Here is a 25,165-nt window from a genome sequence, read left to right on the forward strand (position 1 = left end):
ACAGCATTCTGCAAAGTGGAAAAGGGCTAATTTTGAAAAATACCTTACCAAAAAGAAAAAAAAAAGAGTAAAATAAAAGCATTGTCTTCATCATTATATTTTATTTATCAACAATAATTTCGGAATGTCAAAAATATACTATATATTATTATAAAATATAACATACCTTATAAAAATGTATAATATATGTATATAAAAATAACAGTATTTAAATCAAAAGAAGAGAAATCTGGCATTTATTTGTAAATAATAATAATAATAATCCTTTCTATTATAGAGAAAGGGCCTGAAATTTGGGGGGAAGGTTCGAGTCAATTATATCGGCCCCTGTACTTGACGAGTACTTATTTCATCAATCCTGTAAATAAGAAAGGATAAGTCAACCTTGGCAGCATTTGAACTCAGAACATAAAGAAAGATGAAATGTTGCTAAACATTTCGTTCCCGCTGCAAATGATTCTGCTAACTCACTGCCTTAATAATAATGATATTAATAATAATAATGATGATAAGAAAACAATTTAATATAGGCACAAGGCTTCAACTATTGTAGGAGTTGTAAGGAAGTGTAGACCCCCCCCCCCATAACAAAAAAATCCTCTTGTCACATGACTAGTATGGTATGCACCTTCTCAAACTGCATCTGTGTGAAAGGCAAAAATGAGGCCTAGCAGAATTTCAAATCTGAATGTTAAATAAACACCAATATGCCAATTTCATCAAACCTTTACCGTTTCCACCAAATTTCATCAAACTCATTCAGTTGGTATTAATCCTCTCACCCCGACCCTGCTCCTCCACCCCCACCCCTGGTTTACATTGTTTGTTTTTCACTTTTTTTTCTTTTCTTTTTTTATTTCTTCCTTCTTAAAGTGTCCCAATTTTCCTTCTCTCTGTAAACCAGAACAGAGCTGAGACCAAAACAACTCCGGCAGCAGTCGAGATACCATAGACATCCATAGGGAAGTGACCCTGCAATGAAAAACAAAGACAAATTAACTAATTTGATGCTAGGAAATTAAACCACAAGCTTAATGAGACACACAAAAGAAAATATTGAATTCATTACGACTTCCATTTTTCATGATATTTCTAATGAGTAGACTGCTTGTCTCTTTGGCTGTGTGGTAAGTAGCTTGCTTACCAACCACATGGTTCCGGGTTCAGTCCCACTGCGTGGCACCTTGGACAAGTGTCTTCTACTATAGCCTCGGGCCGACCAAAGCCTTGTGAGTGGATTTGGTAGATGGAAACTGGAAGAAGCCTGTCGTATATATGTATGTGTGTGTGTGTGTGTGTGTTTGTGTTTGTCCCCCACCAACATTGCTTGACAACCGATGCTGGTGTTTACGTTCCCGTAACTTTGCAGTTCGGCAAAAGAGACCGATAAAATAATTACTAGGCTTACAAAGAATAAGTCCTGGGGTCGATTTGCTCGACTAAAGGCAGTGCTCCAGCATGGCCGCAGTCAAATGACTGAAACAAGTAAAAGAGAATATAAACTAGACTGTCACTTTACCATCATCATTTTAACAGGCTTGCACAAGTCAGATGGAATTTATTAAGGGAGATTTTCTACCATTTGACAACTGGTGTTGGTTTGTTAACATCCCCATAAGTTAGTGGTTCATGTAAATAGTGACAGATGGAATTAGTACCAGACCTAAAAATTAGCACTGGGGCCGATTTGGTCGACTAAACCATTCAAGGTAGTGCTCCAGCCTGGCCACATTCATTTCAATGAATGAAACAAATAAAAAAAAAAATCAAAGATAACTTAAATTTCCTTCTTAGCAGAGAGCAAAAAAAAACCCTGGAGGCGATTGTTATAAACTCTGGAAGAGAAAGGGAGATAATTTGAAGAAAGTAGGAAACAAACTCTCAATGTTAGTACGTATCTTTCATATCAGTGGCTCTCAACCATTTTTAGCCTGTGGACCATTTTGATTCTTATAACTAAATATTATTAGCAATTGTATGAAGTGGAAAAATTATTAAAATATTGTGTGTATTGTAGGAATATAACCAGTTTATTGCGGGTAAATATTTTAACAACAAAACCTTATTTGGATTCCAGTTGAGAACCACTGCTGTAGATAGGGAGAAAAAAAATAGAGTGAAGGTGTATGACATAGTGGTCAGAAGTGTTCAGTTTATGACCATAAGAATGAGAGTTCAATTCTTGGATAAGGTATTGTGTTGTACCCTTGACCTATGCTCTTCTTTTCACCTTATTCTAGTCAAATTAGCTGTTGTACAGCAAGGGTGCTTGTACAATCCACTCTCATTTCAATTGTCATAACCTACATATTCTAACTGGATCGAGAGCAAAGTGGCTGAGAGGACATCCGAATCTGTTCTCAGCAACATAAGAATCAAAAACAATTAGCAAAATCATGGTTCATATTACCAAGACACCCTTGCTCACAGCTGAGGACTAGTTGTACTATTTTTATTGTCTAAGAGGAAAGAAAGTCTGGTCTTTCTTTTTGACAAGATACAACTATAGACACGTTTCAGTCTATTTGACCTCATCATCATATCAGAGTTTAACCAAACCTACCAATAAGTTTTTCTACATAAGAGAAAAAAATTATGAAAATTCATAAATCGGTCATATGAGTTATTTCCCTTAGCTTATCTTATTTCCAATATAAGCAACATTTGTTCGGAATTTCTTTTACTCTTTTACTCGTTTCGGTCATTTGACTGCGGCCATGCTGGAGTACCGTCTTTAGTCGAACAAATAGACCCCTGAACCTAGTCTTTGCAAGCCTAGTACTGATTTTATCGGTTATTTTTGCCAAACCGCTAGGTTACAGGGACGTAAACAAACCAACATTAGTGGTCAAATGATGGTGGGGGCAAAGACACACACACACACACACACATTGTGTGTATGTATGTATGTATGTATGTGTGTGTATATATATATATATATATATATATATACAATGAGCTTCTTTCAGTTTCCATCTACCAAATCCACTCACAAGGCTTTAGTAGAAAGTACTTGCCCAAGGTACCACGCAGTAGGACTGAACCCAGAACCATGAGGTTGAGACAAAAGAAAATGCCAGCAAGCCGGCAGAATCAGGTACAATACTTGGCAGTATTTCTTCCAACTCTTTACATTCTGAGTTCAAATCTCACTGAGGTCAGCTTTGCCTTTCATCCTTTCACATTCAATAAAATAAAGTGGTAGCCAAGTATTGGAGTTGAAGTAATCAATTTGTCCCCTCCCCTCAAAAACTATTGGCTTGAACCCTACAACAGACCAGCATCCCATTCAGGGAAAATGTTGTAATCTCAGCCCCTTATACACCCTAGAAACTTGCTTTCATAGTCTTAGGGCGGAAAAAAAAAAGCTTTTTAAAAATATGTTTAGAGTAAAAAGAGTAACGAGTGTCACTCAAGCCACTGACTCAATGAGTGAAGTGTAAGAGGGAGGAAGGGAGAAATGCAAGGTCACAAGGTGAATTGAAGCAAGACAGACACAAAAGTGTTTTACAGGAACACAAATGAGAAAGGAAACAAATGATTTCAATACTGATATACGTACAGTTCTTTTGCATTTATAGCCATAATAACCTGGATCACAATTGCATTCGGCATAACCTGGTCCTGCTTCTGTGCAGTTAGAGTGTAAGGGACAACTTACTGAAAATTAAAAATAAAACAAGAAATCAATAAATAGTAGGGTGAGCAATTCCTTGCCATCAAATTTCATCAGAATTCATATATGAAACTGCCCACTGGTAGATTAAAGTTACTGACCCCTACCCTGTGTCAACCCCAAATGAGCAGATTTACAATCAAAACACTCTAGTGATAACTATCACGTTTTTATTTCTAGACTACATTATCTACTGTTCAAGATGTGGAGTATGGTTTGTGAGAAATCTAGCTGCAATTTCTAGCAGATTGAAAAAAGAAAAACGTTTGGATGCATACAACCTGAATTTGTTAAATTAAAGATTCATTATTTTTTTCAACACAGATATGATTCTAGCAGGTTCTTATGCACCTTCATTTTGCCTTATTCTGAAACAAGTTCTCTGTTTATGCTTTAGAAAATAGTAATCTTGAAACAATTACACACATACACACCATCATTTTCATTTCCACTTTTCCATGATTGCATGGATCAGACAGAATTTACTGATGCTCATTTTCTACAGTTGGATGCCCTTCATGCTAGCCCTCATCTGTTTCCAAATAAAGTAAATTTTTTCTCTAAGACCAGACATGTTTTCATAGATGATTGGAAATGAAGGACACTGCTTGCATGATGGTGACACTCGTTTACAACTACACAGCAATGTCAAGGCAAGATGACAGTATCTCACAGACACACACACACACTGTCACTATATATATATATATCAGTTGAATAAAGTTAAAACATGGTCTGGTTTCCATGGTTTCTTTTTTAATATCATACTAAAAAACGTGAAATTCAGACCATGTTTTAACATTATTCAACTGATAGATTATTCTATACATATTTACACAAATTCAGAAAATATATATATATATATATAATTAAGTGGAGAATGAAAAACAAACACAAGAAGAAGCAAGTCAATTGGGCTAGTTATCCATTGATTTAATTATGTGGAGATTATATAATGAGTCATTTACGACCGTTTCGATGTGCTAAATGGTTTGGCAGATCTCTTCAGAATGTTGAGAAGTATGTTAAAGTTCATGGTGTGAGAGATGCAGGAGAAACAGTTAGTGGATATAGTAATGCAATTGACTTGCTTCTTCTTGTGTTTGTTTCTCCATTCTCCACTTAATTATAATTACAAACTGCGGTTTAAACAATAAATTACCTGCCTCTGGATACCTTCGAACAAAGACGGTACCCACACAAGTAATTTCCAGGAGTGCCTTTGGATTTAACTATCCCCTGGTTGCTTAGATACTTCAGACTACCCCTGAAATATTGAAGCAATCCTATCATATACCTATATATATATATATATATATATATATATATATATATATATATATATATATACTTAACACACACACTTACATACACAGAGGACAAGCTTCTTTCAGTTTCTATCTATCAAATCTACTCACAAAGCTTTGGTCAGCCTGGGGTTGTAGAAGCCACTTGACCATCTCATACATGAGGCTAATCAGTAAATTTAGAGACCGAGGAAAATAAATAATATTTGCTCTGCAACTGAATTTGAATTACCTTTTGTCAATATATCTAAAACAAACATTCCTTATTTCATTTTCCTTCGTATAAATGGATTGAGCTGGAGGAAGGGGTCCTCTCAGAACAGAGAGACTGATGACCATCATGGTTAATATTCAATGTGCAAGAAAACATGTACACTGTAGAAATTCTAGAAAAACTGATGTTCAAGGAAGGAAGGACTGGAGGGACTGATTGGTGGATGGACAAGGGAGTCGGGTGTTCTTGGATAGAAGTGGAACAAGACTAACCAGTTTCAAGCAGTAACAAATGCAGAAAGAGAGGAAATAGGACAACTGTGAATCAGATGCTGGTGAAGGACTCCATGTCAGTCTGCCAAGTGGTTGGCCACTGGACACAATCACTGAGTACCATGAAGAAACTCTAGAGAAGGTAAGTAGTTGTTGGTCTCTGAAGAAGAAAGCCAGCTTTTGTGATGCAGTGTAACTAATTAAAATCAAATCTAATTACTCAAAGACAACTCTCCTTCATCATTCACTGGTATTAGTTGCCAACCTGTATATGCTATTTTGATGAATAAGGAAAAGAAGGAACTACAATATGGTAAGTCCATTTTTTAGAAATAATAGTGAAATTATCCCAAATCACAGACTATTATCTCAAAAAAGGGGAGATGTGTATCCAGGTTAACGCAGACCTGGATAAACTATGATTGAACCGATGGTTGTGAACCTTGCCACTAAAAAACTCTATTATTTAAATGAAAAATGAATATTCCTAAAGGTCCCAGGTTTTTGAAAGGTCTGCATCCTCAATAAGCTGATTTTATTAACACCAAACTCATTTTCCCAGTTTCTTCTCTCATTTGAAATATGTGAGTAACTGAATAACTAAATGTAACTGAGTAATTACACATTTTCAACTGCAACCTTTTAAAATTATCTTAAACAGTTCACAAAGCCTCAAGGTACAACCTACATTCTACAGCTCAAAGTTGGGAACAGATGACTTAATCAAAGATGAGATAATGATGGCCTTACGGCCTTCATTCACAGATCTACTTGATCAAGATTCACTTGAGATGAAAGTACAAACTACAACGAAACCACATAGATTATACAGATCCACACATCACACACGAAAGTATTTTAGTTTCTAACAATCTATATATCATCATCATTGGGACATTTCTTTTCCATGCTTGCATGGGGTCAAATAGTTTTATTGCGACAGATTTTCTGTGGTCTGATGCCTTTCCTGTCACTAACCCTGACCTGTTTCCAGGCAAACTAATATTACCTCATGTCAAACATGACTTTGCAGAATATTAGAAATGAATGACACTATTCCTATGGCAGTGACACTCATAACTATAACACAATGTCAAGACAAAGGGACACACAAAAACGTAGAAATATTTTTCGCCTTATTGGCACTTGTGCCGGTGGCATGTGAACAAAACATTTGACTGACTCCTGTGCAGGTGACACATAAAAAACACCATTTGAGCGTGGCTGTTGCTAGTGCCACCGAACTGGCCCTCGTACCGGTGGCACGTAAAAAGCACCCACTACACTCTCGGAGTAGTTGGCATTAGGAAGGGCATCCAGCTGTAGAAACTCTGCCAGATCAGATTGGAGTCTGGTGCAGCCATCTAGTTCGCCAGTCCCCAGTCAAATTGTCCAACCCATGCTAGCATGGAAAGCGGACGTTAAATGATGATGATGATCATCATCATCATTTAGCATCTGCTTTGCATGCTAGCATGGGTTGGACAGTTTGACAGATGATAAGGTTGTGGGCCACACCAGGTTCCACTGTCTGTTCTGGCATGGCTTCTACAGCTGGATGCCCTTCCTAATGCCAACCATTTACAGGGCTTCTTTCAGTTACCATCTACCATATTCAGTCACATGGCTTCATGCAAAACAAAGACTAAACTACTGGAATCACAGACCACATTCTTTTATTCTTTTACTTGTTTCAGTCATTTGACTGCGGCCATGCTGGAGCACCGCCTATTTTTAGTCGAGCAAATCGACCCCAGGACTTATTCTTTGTAAGCCTAGTACTTATTCTATCGGTCACTTTTTGCCGAACCACTAAGTTACGGAGACGTAAACACACCAGCATCGCATGTCAAGCAAACACACAAACAAACACACACACACAAGTATATATATATACATATACACAATGGGCTTCTTTCAGTTTCCGTCTACCAAGGCTTAGGTCGGCCCGAGGCTATAGTAGAAGACACTTGCCCAAGGTGCCACGCAGTGGGATGGGACCCAGAGCCATGTGGTTGGTAAGCAAGCTACTTACCACACAGCCACTCCTGCACATATATATATTCAAAACACATAGCAGGAATTGCTTTATTCCAAGGCGAAACACATATCAGCTTCTTTCAGGCAATTTAACACAAAAGAAATTTGACACTTTTACTTCGCACATGAATGATTAAAAGTACTTTGGCAAACCAAAGCCTTCATGCATGGGAAGAAAAGAGGAAATTGAAGTAGGTGGGGGAAAAAATTGATTCCTTACAATTGTAAAGTATACAGGTATTAACTTGGTCTATGCATTCGACATAATCTGCATGTACTGTAATATTATACCAAATGTCGGCACCACCAGGGCAGGAATTGTTGATATTTGGAAGAGATCTTCAGGAGGAATAAAAAAAATTAAAAAAAGAAAAGAAAGAAAAATAATAATTAGTTAATTATATCATGATAATTTCGAAGAAAAACGTTAAAACATGTTGAACATGATGATGATGATGAGGAGGATGAGGATAACGACGACAGTTTCTTTGCAGCCAAATAGTTCCATATTTGACCCCAACTGTGCAGCAGCCGACCTTAACCCTTGATCAATAACTTGTGATAAATGAAATAGCAAAAGTTTAAAGTATAAAAATATGTGACACGATGCTATGCTTCATGTCTATTTGGGAGCAAATGTGGAGGAAATGCAACAGAAAGAGACAAGCTTTTATCATATTACCAACGATATTCATTTGTTATATTAAGTTTACTTTCCTTTTAAAAAGGATTAAAAAAAAAAACAGTATACAGAACTTCGACAAAATGGTTATTAAGTGTGATGGTATCAGATCTTGTTTTTCTTTTCTTTTTTCATTTCCTGGGATAAAGATGCCTGCTTTGAAGCACGAAGAGAAGAGAAAATCACAGCAGTGAAGGGAGGCTACTCTTCAATGTTGAAAATTCAAAATGGTTTAAAGAAGAGTTAGGAGAAAATATTTTTCTTATATCTTTTATCTAGGTGGCGAGCTGGCAGAAACGTTAGCACGCCGGGCGAAATGCTTAGCGGTATTTCGTCTGCCACTACGTTCTGAGTTCAAATTCCGCCGAGGTCGACTTTGCCTTTCATCCGTACGGCATCAATTAAATAAGCACCAGTTACGCACTGGGTCGATATAATCGACTTAATCTGTTTGTCTGTCCTTGTTTATCTCCTCTGTGTGTAGCCCCTTGTGGGCAGTAAAGAAATAAGAAACGTTAGCATGCCGGGCGAAATGCTTAGCGGTATTTCGTCTGTCTTTACCTTCTGAATTCAAATTCCGCTGAGGTCGACTTCACCTTTCATCCTTACGGGGCTGATAAATTAAATACCAGTTGTGTACTGGGGTCGATCTAATTGACTGGCCCCTTCCCCAAAAATTTAGGGCCTTGTGCCCAGAGAAGAAAAGAATATATCTTTTATCTATTACTTGTTCAATAAGTTAATATGATTGAGTTAATAAAAAGCTATTCTTTGAATGCTCCCCACCCCAGAAAAAAAAAAAACGGTCCCCATTTACAAAGTAAAACAAAATTCAGATTCCAAAATTGAAAAAATTCAAACTTACAAATAACTTAATGATTTCAGACCAAAGAAATCTATTTTTTCATAGCTTGTAAATTCATTATTTTCTAATGTTCTGCAATAATAAATTTAAAACGAAAAAATTATATTTTAACAGTTATATAGAAAATATCTTAAAATTTATGATTGATATTGTAAAAGGAATATTTGCATACATTATTTACATTTGACGGATATTTGTCCTCATCCTGTTTGTTGTGAACACAACGTTTTGGCTGATATACCCTCCAGCCTTCGTCAGGTGTCTTGGGGAAATTTCGAACCTGGGTTCTCATTCCTAACGATGTTACTATTATTATATTATTATTATTATTATTATTACTATTATTAATCAGGTCGCTGCCGTGAATCGAACTCGGAACCTTGGGGTTAGTAGCCCGCGCGCTTAACCACTACGCCATATGCCCGTGGGCAATTATGGGGTGAATTTTAAGGCTTATAAATCTATTATTTTTCTATCCTTCAAATGTAAATAATGTAAATAATTCCTCATCTCTTAAATATAGAACTGAATATTTGCATTATAAGAAATTTAATTCATTTTCATTGTATCTTGGTAGGGTCATTATGCCAATAAACACACACACACACACACACTGGCTCTATTTCACTTATCTTTTGTCTTTTATTTGTTTCAGTCATTAAACTGCAACCATGCTGGGGCACTGTGCTGAAGAATCAACTCCAGGACTTATTTTTTTTAAACCTGGACTTATTCTATCAGTCTTGTTTACTGAACCACAATGTTACGGGAATGTAAACACCAAAACCAGTTGTCAAGTGGTTGATGGGGACAAACACAGGCACAAAGTCACACACAAACACATGCATTTACAATAATGGGCTTCTTTCAGTTTCCATCTCTCAAATCCACTCACAAGGGTTTGGTCACCCGAGGCCATAGTAGAAAATACTCGCCCAAGGTGCCATGCCATGGGACTGAACCTGGAACCATGTGGATGAGAAGCAAGCTTTTGACCACACAGCCACTTCTTTCTCTTATTTGTTAATATGCTAACATTGAACCAATTAATCAATCGTCTGATTACTCAATCAGACGATCAATGAATCAGCTAGATTTGTCAAAGTCTTTTCATCATCATTCATAACCTCTTCAATGCCCACATTCTCACTCATGTCCTTACAAATATAGCACCCGTAAACTGACAGAAAAACAGGCAGACCCAAAACAGACCTGGAGTAGAGCAGGCTTGTTATTGATGAGATTGCAAATGGCAATTAAAAGACATTGAAAGAGCCTACCAGATTGCTTGACTGTCCAAATGGTTAATCGAACAATCAGTTAAATATTTAATCAATTGACAAATGAAAATAAAGAAGTGAAATACAACTAGTGCATGTGTTTATTATTGGTATAATGACCCTCCCAAGGTATGAGAAAATCTCTTTCAATACATGAGTTCACATTAAGAATCACCCAATGAACTCTGTATAGTGGTTGGTATTAGGAAGGGCATCCAGCTGTACAAAAGAAAAAAAAATCATGCCAATAGACAGTGGAGCTTAGCAAAATACCAGCTCCTGACAAACTGCCCAACCCATGCCAGATGGATGTTAGATAAAGATGATAGTGGTGGTAGTAGCAGTGTGGTGGTGGTGGTGATGATGATGATAATACTAGCAAACAAAATACAAAAACGAAAAATTCATTTTCTCTTTCAGCATAGATGATGTATTAATTGATGTTTTAGCTCATGAAGTTTTAGTTACAATCCACAGTATGTATTTCACTGTGTATTTAATCAATTTATAAGAATTCTACATGCATATATACAGGAGTGTATATCACCCTTAAAAGAAAAACAAATAAGCATTTGCAATAGAAGGAAATTGTTTTTTGTCTCCATCCATAGAAGCTCGAAACCAGAGCTAAGAAACAACTCTAAAAAGTATTGAAGAGTTTTGTAGCCACTTATGTCAGGAAACTTACAAAATGTCCATGTCCAAATATTCTCCAAATATTTTGCTGTGCAATTCTTTTATTTTGCAACCAGTTAAATCAAGCCTGAAATTTAAAAAAAAAAAATATGAATACATTTACAAAGAAACATTTACATATAAGCATCGTCATTAACATTTTTTTATGTCTGCTTTACCATTCTTTCATGGTTACGTAAGTGTTTACTCTTTTACTTGTTTCAGCCATTTGACTGCGGCCATGCTGGAGCACTGCCTTTAATCGATCAAATCGACCACAGGACTTATTTTTTGCAAGCCTGGTACTTATTCTATCGGTCTCTTTTGCAGAACCGCTAAGTTACGGGGACGTAAACACACCAGCATCGGTTGTCAAGCGATGGTGGGGGGACAAACACAGACACACAAACATACACACACATCATCATCATCATCATCGTTTAACGTCCGCTTTCCATGCTAGCATGGGTTGGACGATTTGACTGAGGACTGGTGAAACCGGATGGCAACACCAGGCTCCAGTCTGATTTGGCAGAGTTTCTACAGCTGGATGCCCTTCCTAACGCCAACCACTCAGAGAGTGTAGTGGGTGCTTTTACGTGTCACCCGCACGAAAACGGCCACGCTCGAAATGGTGTCTTATGTGCCACCCGCACAAGCCAGTCCAGGGGCACTGGCAACAATCTCGCTCGAAAATCCTACAGGAGCCAGTCAGGCGGTACTGGCAACGGCCACGCTCAAAATGGTGCATCTCATGTGCCACCCGCACAAGAACCAGTCCAGGGGCACTGGCAACGATCTTACTTGGCTTGCCGGGTCTTCTCACGCACAGCACATTTCCAAAGGTCTCGGTCAGTAGTCATCGCCTCGGTGAGGCCCAATGTACGAAGGTCTTGCCTCACCACCTCAGCCCAGGTCTTCCTGGGCCTACCTCTTCCACGGGTTCCCTCAACTGTTAGGGTGTGGCACTTTTTCACGCAGCTATCCTCCTCCATTCTCACCACATGTCCATACCAGCGCAATCGTCTCTCTTGCACGCCACAACTGATGCTTCTAATGTTCAGCTTTTCTCTCAAGATACTTACACTCTGACGGGTATTCACATTGACATTACACATCCAACGGAGCATACTGGCTTCATTCCTTGCGAGCTTACGTATGTCCTCAGCAGTTACAGCCCATGTTTCACTGCCATGTAGCAATATATATATATATATATATATATATATATATATATGGTTGGCGTTAGGAAGGGCATCCAGCTGTAGAAACTCTGCCAAATTAGATTGGAGCCTGGTGTTGCCATCCGGTTTCACCAGTCCTCAGTCAAATCGTCCAACCCATGCTAGCATGGAAAGCGGACGTTAAACGATGATGATGATGATATACATATACGACAGGCTTCTTTCAGTTTCTGTCTACCAAATCCACTCACAAGGTTTTGGCCGGCCCAGGGCTACAGTAGAAGACACTTGCCCTAGGTGCCATGCAGTGGGAATGATCCTGGAACCATGTGGTTGGTAAGCAAGCTACTTACCACACAGCCACTCCTGCCCTTCATGTATATAAATGGCAGTTAATACAGTGAATTATCTGTTGCTTATGATAATTTAGTTTCAGTAGTATCAAGGCCAATTTTCAAAACAGGAAGGCTATAACCAATAGAGTAATCTCAATCTTTATGAATCATGGCTGATAGATTCAATCCATTGCCTGATTTCACACTGTCACCACTAGGCACCTACGCTGCCTTTAACAGAGTCCGCTCTGCTTCAACATTCGAGCTAGGTCACTAATTTAAGGATACCTTCCTCTTTCCATCCCTCACATCAATCTCGAACGGTCCTGTGAAGAGCCATGAGATGCTTACATCCTGACGATGACAAAAATTAAACAGATGAAAATGAAGAAACTTCAGAATTTAAATTCAGAACATCAAGGGAGGCAACTCTATGTCATCTGTTCGATACAGGTGGGGACAAACATACACAATTTTAAATATACACGAGGTTAGGGTGGGGTGGGGGGGGCAGCGTTCCACACGGTTTCCATCTAAAAAATTCACTCAGAGGGCAATGGTCTGACTGGCAATACATTAGAAGACAGTTGCCTAAGGGTGCTGTCCAACGAAACTGAAACCAAAACCATGTTATTCAGAAACACATAATGTTTCTAAATGCCAGAAATATATATTTCTTGACATTCAGAGAAGGGTTTAACAATTATCTCAACACCAGAATTTATTTCACTGGTTCTAAATTTAAAATTGATTGCAGTGGGATTTGAAATCAGAGCCTAATGAGCTGTGACTAAATACTATAAAAGTAGTACTGGGAGTCCACCAACTAAATTATATCATCAACATCATCGTTATCATCATCATTTAACGTCCGCTTTCCATGCTAGCATGGGTTTTTCAAGCCATTTCTACAAACATGGCATATTAGAATATGATTCAACCTTTGCTGAGCCATGGTCAATCACAACCAAGTTCTGAGCCTCTGCTGAGTGCTAAAAGATCTTTCAGCTTCACAAGAACTGATTGGAAACAAGTAGCCTGAGCAATCGCTCCACATTTCGAAACATGTGACAGACTTCTGGTTGCATTTCACTGAATATTTTACGATGACCCTCGAGAGATGATCCACTACGATGATTTCTGTAAAAAAGTATTTCATTCCTTAAAGAAAATTCATCAAGCTCCGGATGCTGCATGATCACTTCAGCACAAAAATGTCCATTGAGTAAAATATTGCTCAGTTTTTCATAATCTGCTAAATCCTGTGAAAAAATACTCTTCCAAATTTGCTACTGCAGTATGCTTTCTTTCTTTCTTCGCCCTTTCAAAGCCTAGCCAGGCTCATGGGCCCGGTTTCCCGGTTTCTATGTCGTATGTGTTCCCCCCAGCTGGACGGGACACCAGTCCATCGCAGCGTTACTCAAGAAGCAGGAAGAAAGAGTGAGAGAAAGTTGGGGCGAAAGAGTACAACAGGGTTCGCCACCACCCCCTGCCGGAGCCTCGTGGAGCTTAGGTGTTTTCGCTCAATAAACACTCACAACGCCCAGTCTGGGAATCGAAACCGCAATCCTCCAACCGCAAGTCCGCTGCCCTAACCACTGGGCCACTGCACCTCCACTGCAGTATGCTCTACCTACAAATACTGCACTCTGTAATGATCCAAAACAGTGCAGTGTTGATATTTTAATACATTTCCTTCCTGGTATCTTTTAGGAACTTTTCGTTACCTGGGTAGCTCCAAAGGAGAAATATTGAGTTGATAAATCATTTTTTCTGCTGTATTGAACAGCTTCTGAAATTTTTCTTCACTGCTTAGATTTTTTAGCTCCTCCTGCACCAGTTTGACACAAGGCGGTATGCCACCTAGATTGACGGTGGTACTTTGTTTTTTAATTGGGAAAAAGTAGTGGGGACAAAAGATGGTTTGTTCCCAGTTCCTGAAAAAATGAGGGGGGGGGCACTTATCCCCTGGTACCCTCCTGAAACAAGGCCCTTGCTTGTATGGGCCAGGCAAAATTTGATGAGGTAGATTTTTCTTACAGCCTAAATCGTATTTACTTAATTGATTATGGCCCCATACATACAAAATATTCAGTTTTGTACTTTGTCAAAAGAATGAAGGACATGACTATCAAACTGACCTTATCGAAGATGTTAGTTTGCTAAAAGTCTGATAAAAAATTCAGATTACTCACCCATATACAATAGAACGGTTTGTGTTAGTACAGCATCGATAATACATTTCATAGGACTGATCACTTTCACAGAAAGAAACAACTTTAGAATCGTTTTTGAGTGGAGAAGAACATTTTGAGCATAAAGACAGGTCCTGGAAATAAACAAAATAAAATGAATAAATGGCTATTATTTCAAATACATTCTGAAAATGGAAAATGAACCATTTTTTTCCTTAATACTTCAATATCATCATCATTATCATCATCGTATATTACTGAGGTACTCTTTTCCAGCCATATGCTCCTCCTATCACCAGCCCTTAACTGTTTTACAAGTAAGGGATTTCTCTTTTTTTATACACATATGAAGGAGATTTGACTTATTTCTAACTGCCCAAGTGACCACCTGGAGGCTTTTTCCTTCATTACCATTAATAAATGATTGCTGTTGATTAGCAGTTGATTATTTCTACATTAGTGTCTTTGTGACTGTGTCCATATCTATTTTCTGGACATGGTGTGTTTAGAACATCATCATCATCATCATTTAATGTCTGTGTTCCATGCTAGCATGGGTAGGGTGGTACCACAAGAGCTGACCAGGCCAAAGCATGCACCAGACTTCTGTGACTGTTTTGGCAGGATTTTTACAGCTGGATGCCCTTCCTAACACCAAACCACAATATCAAATGTATCTTCCATTTCTATAAAGTGATAGGATATGATATAATGGAGATTTGACTGCTATCTCTTGCAGGTTGAGTGATCATGTCAGCTCAAAAACTAAATTTTAAATATCATTGGTAATCCACCAGTATGACTGATACTCTTTTACTCTTTTACTTGTTTCAGTCATTTGACTGTGGCCATGCTGGAGCACCGCCTTTTAGTTGAGAAAATCGACCCCAGGACTTATTCAGTGTAAGCCTAGTACTTATTCTATTGGTCTCTTTAGCCGAAGCGCTAAGTTACATATATATATATATATATATATATATATACACACACACACACACATATATATGACGGGCTTCTTTCAGTTTCCGTCTACCAAATCCACTCACAAGGCTTTCGTCGGCCTGAGGCTATAGTAGAAGACACTTGCCCAAGGTGCCACGCAGTGGGACTGAACCCGGAACCACGTGGTTGGTAAGCAAGCTACTTACCACACAGCCACTCCTGCACCTGATATTGATACATAAAATATGATTTGTTTATTTTATTGACCCCCCAAAAAGATGAAAGGTAGTCAACTAGTCAACATTAGTGGAATTTGAACTCAAAAGTAAAGTCAGTAGCAATACCACTGAGCTGTCCATTATGGTAACGATTTGGCCAGCTTGCAGCCTTACATAATGATGAAGATGATGATGATAATCCTTTCAAGTTTGTAGCAGAAAACCAGTAGTTTTTGAGGGAAGGGTAAAGTCAATATACTGACTCCAATACTTGACTGGTACTTCATTTATCGACCCCAAAAACGATGAAAGGCAAAGTCGACCCCGGTGGAATTTGAACTCAGAGCATAAAGACGAACAAAATGTCACTAAGCCTTTTGCCTGGCATGCGACTCGTTCTGCCAGCTCGCCACCTTAATAATAATATTCATAATAATAATAATCCATTCTACGATAGGCACAGGGCCTGAAGTTTGGTGGGAGGGGGCTAGTCAATTACATGAACCCCAGTGTTACACTGGTACTTAATTCACTGACCCCCAAAAGGATGAAAAGCAAAGTTGACCTCGGTGGAATTTGAACTCAGAATGTAACGACAGGCAAAATACCCACAAGCTAATGATTTTGCCAGTTCACCACCTTATTCATAATAATAGCAATATTAATAATGATAATAATAACTACTTCAGATGTAGGCACAGTGAATTTGGTGAGAGTGTGTTATGTGTGTGTGTGTTATGTGTGTGTGTGTGTGTGTGTGTGTGTGTGTGTGTGTGTGTGTGTGTGTGTGTGTGTGTGTATATATATATAAAGTCTGTCATACCGGCCATGACAAAGGGAAATAGCGCTGAAACTCGAGTCGCCTTTATATATTTATATATTTGATCCTTTATATTGATCACTCAATATTTCATCTACATTCAATACTTTATTTCATGGTGCCATCCATTTTTATTTTATATTATATATTGTATATTATATTATATATTGTATATTATATTATATATTGTATATTCCATATTCTATACCCCACATTGGTTCTGCAGGAATATAAATAAAACATAAAAAACAGAGTGTTGGAACTCTTTTAAACAAAATAATATATTCCTCTATACACAATCATACAAAAAACCCACCTTTTTTGTATTTATTTTTGCTCGCATATATATATATATATATATATATATACGTGTGTGTATCCCCTCTGATACATTACCTAAAATGTCTTTCATTTCTTTTTTGATGGAAGGGTGTAATTAGTGGTTGATTTAGCTGCTGTTTCTAGCTGCTCAAAGGACTGCAAAGAGGTTTCCATGAAGGCTCATGGTCCAGAATATTACTGTAGCTGATTTTAAGCTCCAGGACAGCTTTTGATCAAAGACATTTCAGCCATGACCATCCACTTTATTAATCATTATCTAATGTGTCCTTCACAAGTTGTAGCTGATTTGGTTGCTATTTCTACCAACACATTTGACTGCAGAGAGGTTCTCTTGAAGTCTCAGGGTCTAGAATGTTGGTTAGCCCCAGGTCAACCTGATAATTAATGCTACTAAAGCCATGATCATCTATCTTATTTTCAGACATAGCATTCATTATATCAAAGCCTACATTATCTAATACAGCCTTTGCTTTGCATAAGAGTATATAGTGTTATTTGAGAGAAATTTAGCAGTATTTCTAGAAGGTTGAGCCTCTGTGTAGCAGTTCCTTAATTGGTGACATTAACAGGTCAGCTGACAAGCTCCTGTTAATACTGAGGAATTGTTCTTTTACAAGTATTTTACCACACTTGCCAGGATTGGAGGCAAGTGTCTGTTTAATCATTTGTATCCCACCCAGAAAAGAAAACAATTGTGATCTTGTGATGAGGTTCGAAATATTATATAAAAACTGTAAATCAATAGTATATTGATTTCATGTTAATTACATTTTATGAGAGTACAAATGATCGATTTTTCATCAGGAATTTTATAAGAGAGATGAAATAGTGCAAAGCTAACCAAACAATTGTCAGTGTGGAATAATGAAATAATGGAATAGCTATGAGAATGATGGAATAGCAGTAGATTCTAAGCTCCAGTAGTAATGGCTACATCTATGATTGTTGGCTCATACATATCATCAACATCTGCTAGAACAAGTTAATGAGGGTATTTCTATTTGGTCATTCAAATGATAGAGAGAACAGCTAAATGTCTATACCTCACAGATCACACCTTGCTATTATCAACATTTAGATTTCATTATCCGTGCTTCATGTGTTGAATGGTTCAAGAGAAGGTGGCAACGTGGAGGACTGTGCCAAGCACTATTGTGTCTGCTTTGACATGGTACCTGAGGCTGGAGGCCCTTCCTGATGCTAACCAGTTTACAGCATGTGCTGGGTGCTTTTTACATGGTACTGGCACCAGTGAGGTCAACGAGTAACTCTCTAGACAGGACCCCCTCCACTGAGGATGTGTAATGTTGAGGGAGGTGGCTTTGTGCAAGGTGATGGGAAGTTAAAGTATAACAGGGGGACAGAAACAGGGTGTTTTGCTAGAGGGGAGATTCATAAATACCCTGGTTGGAAGAGAGAGAAGATAGCAATGAAGATACGTCAGGGAGTAACCTCAAGTTGCAGGAAGGTGAGAGAAGTGATAGAGGACTGGACAGGGTGAGTGGGTGGTGAGTTTGTAAGGGAGTAGAAGGAGGGTGGCAGATGGACAGAGATGGGGACAAAAGAGGTATGCAGAGAGAACTGAACAGAGCAGGGACATGGACAGTGGTGAATATTAGATGGGGGGAAAGCAGAGGAAATGGGGTACTGTTTTAAAAATAGAATAAACAGCATAGACGTAGGAGTGGCTGTGTGGTAAGTAGCTTGCTTACGAACCACATGGTTCCGGGTTGAGTCCCACTGTGTGGCATCTTGGGCAAGTATCTTCTACTATAGCGTCGGGCTGACCAAAGCCTTGTGAGTGGATTTGGTAGACAGAAACTGAAAGAAGCCCGTCGTATATATATATATGTATGTGTGTGCATATATATATATATATATATATATATATATATATATATATATATATATATATAAAATGTCTCTTCTATTTTTTAATATTATTATAAATCTTCCACTGAGGAGGGAGCCAGCTTCTAACAAAGATACAAGGCTCCATCTTTGGGATGTAGTTAACACGGACAAATTTACATTTGGAACTTGAGAAAAGTTGTGTATATTTTTACTGCTCCCCTTCACAGATTGCACTTGTAATGTATGAATCAGTCAGTCAATTTCCCTTTCTGAAATTCCAGTTTATCCAGATTCTCCTTTAGGCATTTACTAACAAAACTTAGTGCTCCGATTATTATTGGTATATGAATATGTATATATTGCGAAGACCTGTTGAGGCAAGTGAAATCGAAATCGAGTTAAATTTGACGTCTGGCACCCATGCCAATGTCATCTCCCTCATTGGACACGAAACTCAGCTTGCGAAGACTTATTGGGGCAAGCAAAAGCGAAACTGTGATGGCACTTGTGCCCAGTGTCGCCTTTCTGGCACTTGTGCCCGCGGCATATGTAAGGACTTTCAAGCGAGATCGTTGCCAGCGCCCCTGGACTGGCTCTTGTGTGGGTGGCACATAAAATACACCATTTTGAGCATGGCCGTTGCCAGTACTGCCTGACTGGCCTTCGTGCTGGTGGCACGTAAAAAGCACCCACTACACTCTCTGAGTGGTTGGCGTTAGGAAGGGCATCCAGCTGTAGAAACTCTGCCAAATCAGATTGGAGCCTGGTGTAGCCATCTGGTTTCACCAGTCCTCAGTCAAATCGTCCAACCCATGCTAGCATGGAAAGCAGACGTTAAACTACAATGATGATGATGATGATGTATGTATTATAGGTCACAGATGGCCAAGTATCAACTTGACCATTGATGACCTTGATATACAAAATATAGATTTAAATAACGGAGATGTGTAGTATTTGTAACAGCTTTATTATTTAATTTATCAAGTTTGGAATTTTATAATTTTGGTTTTTCTGAAATTTTATCATCTTCCACCCCAACCCCACATTTTAAAACCAAGGTTCAACTGCTTCAATTGTATTTTCTGTTGACACAAGATATATCCATTACAGTAGAGGCCCTGTGAGTCAGCATTATGACCTTAAATAGAACACACACACACAACAATAAACAATCAAACACTGCCAAAGTAATACAATAACCAAAAAAAAAAAAATACTTCTGAACTTTGTCATTTTGGTGAAAGCACATCTTCAATATGGCAAGGACCACATCTCAACAACTGGTTTTTTTCTTCAAGACTAGAAGATTCTTTAGCCTCTGACAGCTCACATTCAACCACAAGGTCTAATCTTTGCTGCATTGTGGTAGCTTATATGCCTCAATAACCCTGCCAGCAGAATGAAAGCTCTCAGTAAGGGTAAAGGCCAGATTAATACAGATCACACACATACACCCCACTAGAGGTAAAAATAGGTTTGCATAGGGCCAACATCCCTATCTAGTAAAAAGGGCAAAGTGACAGAAGCATCAACAACAATTCAAAACCAACAAGATCTGGGAGAGGAAGGCCTTCCACCAGGGAAACATATGACAAAATGTCAGATCCTGACATAGTACCCACAAAAGAGGCAGAGAGGGTACCCTAAAAATAGTTGGAGGCAGATGGGATATTGAAGCAAAGCTGAAAAACAACAAAGATTCAACTGAAGAAAAGCAAGAAAGCCACCTAGAGTTGAGAATAGTGAAGAAAAATCATCCAAGGCCTAAACTTCAGAGGGAGCAAAGTGGGTGCAGGTGTAGTATGTGAGCTACAAGCCATTGTGATCTACAGCAACTTAAATCTGGACTACCTTGTGATCTACATTCAAAATTTTGTGGTAAATTTGCAATTATAATTAGAGGAAAAAGAAAATTTTTTATTGATTCTTATTTCATACTAGAAACAATATCTCTATGCTCATCAAGGAGTTCATAGCGTTGGAGAAATTCTTATTTCTTTATTGCCCACAAGGGGCTAAACATAGAGGGGACAAACAAGGACAGACAAAGGGATTAAGTCGATTACATTGACTCCAGTGCGTAACTGATAATTAATTTAGCAACCCCGAAAGGCAAAGTTGACCTCAGAGGAATTTGAACTCAGAACGTAACGGCAGACGAAATACTGAGAAGCATTTCGCCTGGCATGTTGACGATTCTGCCAGCTCACCACCTTGTGTTGGAGAAATTCTATTGCAGCTTTTTCATCTTGAATAACCTGTATGTAAAATTCTTTTGCTCCCATCATGACTTCTTTTAACGGGCTCAGGAATAAAAGTGCTGAAATCATAAAAGTTTTTTTGGTTTATATATCAAACCAACCGGAAGTCGAGTAAATAGATGCATTTAAAATGTAGATCAAAATGTCAGTGTGGATCACAAACTATACCAGAAATATGTATGTAGATCACATACTACACCGGCACCACAAAGTGTTTAATAGTATCAACAAAGTTCAGGAGATATCCACAATAGAGTATTGTTCATGTATCTGGAACAGTGGTGCTGCACATACAGATATCCTACATACATACACCACCATCACACCATTATCTGACCCACAGGTTCACTGACACCTCTCTGTTTTCCTGCTGCTACTACAATGGTCTCTTCTCATCAGAGCTGGCTGAGTTCATAGTATCCCCACTCAAGCATTCCCAGCTCACTAAATTCAACACCATCATGTTCAAGTCTCCAATAAGCCCTGCATTAATCACTAAGCTATATTTTGGATCTCACTTTAACCAAAGATCAACTTTGATGAAAGTACATCTTATGATTACTAAGGACCTCTCCTGGTCAAAGTACACCTTTAACATAGCAAGGAGTGCATCCTGACAAATGGACCTCATTTTCAAGGCTGGAAGAGATTTCAGCCTCCAACAATTATTACTTCTCTACAAAGCCTTAATAACATGCACCATGGAATATTACTCTTATTTCCACAGCAGTGCTGCTCAGCATCTTAGATCACTTCCAGAAAAAAGGCCACCAAATTGATTGATATAAAATCATTCATAGACACACACCCAAGACAAGCTGTTTACATTCTTAACCTTTCCCTTCACTGCTATTATGGCCTCTGCTCCTCAGAGTCGGCTGGGATCATACCACTTCTTCTCAGCATTCTTGACCCACTCATCTCTCCTCCCCCAATCACCCTTGTTATGTCCAACCCCAACACCAAACTCTTTGTTCCCAGAACATTGGCATCCGGGAATTCTCTCCTTGCTCATGTCTTTTCTGCAGATGTTGACTTACAAAAGTTCAAGAGGAGGGTGTGAAGGCCATAACCACTCCTCTTCCTTTAGACCAGTGTTTCTCAACTGGAGTTCTCCAGAACCCTACGGTTCCATGAGAAAGGGCTAGATAAGCTAATGCTCATTTCATGATCGTAATGCCTCACCGAGGCAATGACTAGTAACTGAGACCTTTGGAAATATGCTGTGTGTGAGAAGACCTGGCAAGCCAAGTGAAACAATAACCCGTGGCCTATGCCAGGGGTGTAACCAGCCCACTCATGCGTACCTTTCCTTCATTGGACATTACACTCTGCTTGCGAAGACCTGTTAAGGCAAGTGAAATCGAAATCAAATCAAATTCAATGACTGGCACCATCCGAGCATGATCATTGCCAGAGCAGCTGTTTGGCTTTTGTACCAGTGGCACGTAAAAAACACCATTTGAGCGTGGCCGTTGCCAGTACCGTCAGACTGGCCCTCATGCCAGTGAAACGGGAAAGCACCCACTACACTCTCGGAGTGGTTGGTGTTAAGAAGGGCATCCTTCTTAACGATGCGTGGCACCTTGGGTAAGTGTCTTCTACTATAGCCTCGGGCCAACCAAAGCCTTGTGAGTGGATTTGGTAGATGGAAACCGAAAGAAGTCCGTCGTATACATGTATGTATATAAACGCCGGAGTTTTAATGGTGGCAGCTGATGAAGGGGATGTTTCTATGTGGCCTGCTTGTTTGTTGCACCTTGTTTATCATTTTTGTCCTTGCTCTTTTGCCACGTCATGTACCCAGTTATGTATCTATATGTACATGTGGATGAACGTATATACACACATGTACATATATATGCATATACTCATATATTGTTTATATATATGTGTGTGTGTGTGTGTGTGTGTGTATGTTTGTCCCCACAACATCACTTGACAACCGACGCTGGTGTGTTTACGTCCCCGCAACTTAGCGGTTCGCCAAAAGAGACAAAGAATAAGTACTAGGCTTACAAAGAATAAGTCCTGAGCTCGACTAAAGGCGGTGCTCCAGCATGGCCATAATTCTCAAAAAAAGCAGAAAAAGATAAAAAAAAACGTTTATGATTTTCGTAGCTAGCACAATATATATTTATGTAAGAATTTTTTTAAGAAACATATCTGGTAAGTGCAGTCGAAAAGGTCCAACAGACACTTGAAAAAAACTAAAGACATCTTAAACAATTATTGGCAGAATCGTAAACATGCCGGACAAAATGCCGAGCGGCGTTTCGTCCATCTTTAAGTTCTGAGTTCAAATTCTGCCGAGGTTGACTTTATCTTTCATCCTTTCGGGGTTAATAAAATAAGTACCAGTTATACACAGAGGTCGATGTAATCAACCAGACCCCTACCCAAATTTCAAGCCTTGTGCCTACATTAGAAAAGGATTAGCGGCATTTTGTCTGTCTGTACGATTTGAGTTCAAATTCCACCGAGGTCGACATCCTTTTGGGGCCGATTAAATAAGTACCAGTTAGGTACTGGGTTCGATGTAATCGACTGATAACCTTCTCCACAAATTTCAGGCTGTGTGCCTATAGTAGAAAGGCTTATTATAAATACTTTCTACAATCCTTTCAATTGTTATTAGACAATCCACGTGAATTGCCGAACTCATAGATAAAACAGCTGATTCTATTTTGACATTTCGGATTTATCCATATTATTATTGTGATTAAATGTTTTGACCGGAAGAAGAGAGTGTGCTCATGGCCTTCGTATGCCCTTCTGAGTTGAATGGGGTTCCAGAAAGTTGACGATCTGACAAGTGGGGAAGTAATCAATGTGGAGGGGCCTGGGGAGAAAACAATAAGAGTGACAAGAGAAAACACAAGCACGGTAGTGGAGCTTTAGTTGAGTTGGCAGGAAAGCGGCCAGCTCCGAGGAAGCGATGTCACAGTCGTAATAACAGAAGAGATAATTGAGAAGACAGCATGGAGTATTAGCAAGCAACTTAGGACCAATAAATCGAGTGGCCTGTGATTGGATGTAATCCAAGATAGTTGTGGTGTGTGTGTGTGTGTGTAGCAGTACCGTCCCAAATGTGGATGCAGCTTTGCATTGTGAATCACACCACTTCTGTCTGTCTCTAATATCAAATAAAATGAATCGACATGTATAAAGTCATCTGTCGGAAACATAGTTTTATGAATGAGTAATCTACAAACAGAAAATAATAGTAAACAGAATTAGAAGAAATTATCTATCCGTGTCGGCCTAAAATGACGTTTGCCAAAAAGATTACCAAAAAAAAAAAATAAATAATGTCCATGGCCAGAAATGTCGAAATACTCTTCTTTTCGCAACATAGGAATATATCCAAAGTCAAGAACTTCAGAAAAGATGTGGCCTATTAGTTTGATCTCTCTGTATAGAATTAGTTACGATTGATGTTAAACCCTTACGTATACAGGACAGAAGTTGACTCGAAGATGTGAGTGAATAAAAGAGAGGGAGGAGGTTCTTACATGAGAAAAAAAAAACAGTATGTTAAATAAGGATACAAAGACTGTGTAAAAGAATACCTAAATATTTTTTCATGTGTGCAAAGTAAGTATAAGCTTGTACATAAAAAAGGGAACAACAATTTCAAGTTTTGGGTCAGTGTTTTTCCTTCATCTCCAAATAATAAAAAAGAGTCCTTGCCTCTGTTTCCATTAACACACAAGCACGCAATAAGAAGATCTGGCTGTGGCTGAAGAAAAACGAACATGACACGAAGATTTTTATGTCACAAAACTATATTTTGTTGAGATTAAATGATAAATAAATAAAATCGGAAGGTAGTTGTTTTACCTGGTCTGAATGAACTTGTAGGATAACAACAAACAAGTACAATCCGACAAAAATCTTTCTTTCGACAGGCTCCATCGTGGTAACCAAAGACAATAACCAGTGTCTCGAACAGAAGAAACTCCTTTCTTATATTAAAAGCCCATGTTTCTATAAAAGT

At 38.6% G+C, this 25,165-nt stretch overlaps 1 protein-coding gene across 1 annotated transcript; it reads right to left on the reverse strand.

Annotated features, from left to right (window-relative positions):
- Window positions 1-220: 220 nt before the first annotated feature.
- Window positions 221-25,148, reverse strand: LOC128248356 (all-trans retinoic acid-induced differentiation factor-like). The gene is made up of 7 exons (XM_089355581.1): window positions 25,009-25,148; window positions 14,726-14,859; window positions 11,025-11,099; window positions 9,057-9,128; window positions 7,730-7,848; window positions 3,563-3,660; window positions 221-972 (listed from the first exon to the last, which is right to left on the reverse strand). The coding sequence occupies exons 1-7, from the start codon at window positions 25,081-25,083 to the stop codon at window positions 868-870; spliced, it is 678 nt and encodes a 225-aa protein (XP_089211707.1). The 5' UTR covers window positions 25,084-25,148; the 3' UTR covers window positions 221-867.
- Between the last annotated feature and the right edge of the window lie 17 nt (window positions 25,149-25,165).

This window comes from Octopus bimaculoides, chromosome 7, assembly GCF_046866305.1.
Source record: "Octopus bimaculoides isolate indiv1 chromosome 7, ASM4686630v1, whole genome shotgun sequence".
In the NCBI taxonomy this organism is placed as follows: domain Eukaryota; kingdom Metazoa; phylum Mollusca; class Cephalopoda; order Octopoda; family Octopodidae; genus Octopus; species Octopus bimaculoides.

What these genes read in the sequence shown, in the direction of transcription:
- LOC128248356 (XM_089355581.1), bottom strand. Translation starts at nt 25,083, where the DNA reads ATGGAGCCTGTCGAAAGAAAGATTTTTGTCGGATTGTACTTGTTTGTT. An exon ending in AACCGTTCTATTGTATATGG is followed by an intron (nt 11,100 to 14,725) that starts GTGAGTAATCTG and finishes TTTAAATTTCAG; the next exon opens with GCTTGATTTAACTGGTTGCA. An exon ending in CTGAAATCATTAAGTTATTT is followed by an intron (nt 7,849 to 9,056) that starts GTAAGTTTGAAT and finishes TTCCTCCTGAAG; the next exon opens with ATCTCTTCCAAATATCAACA.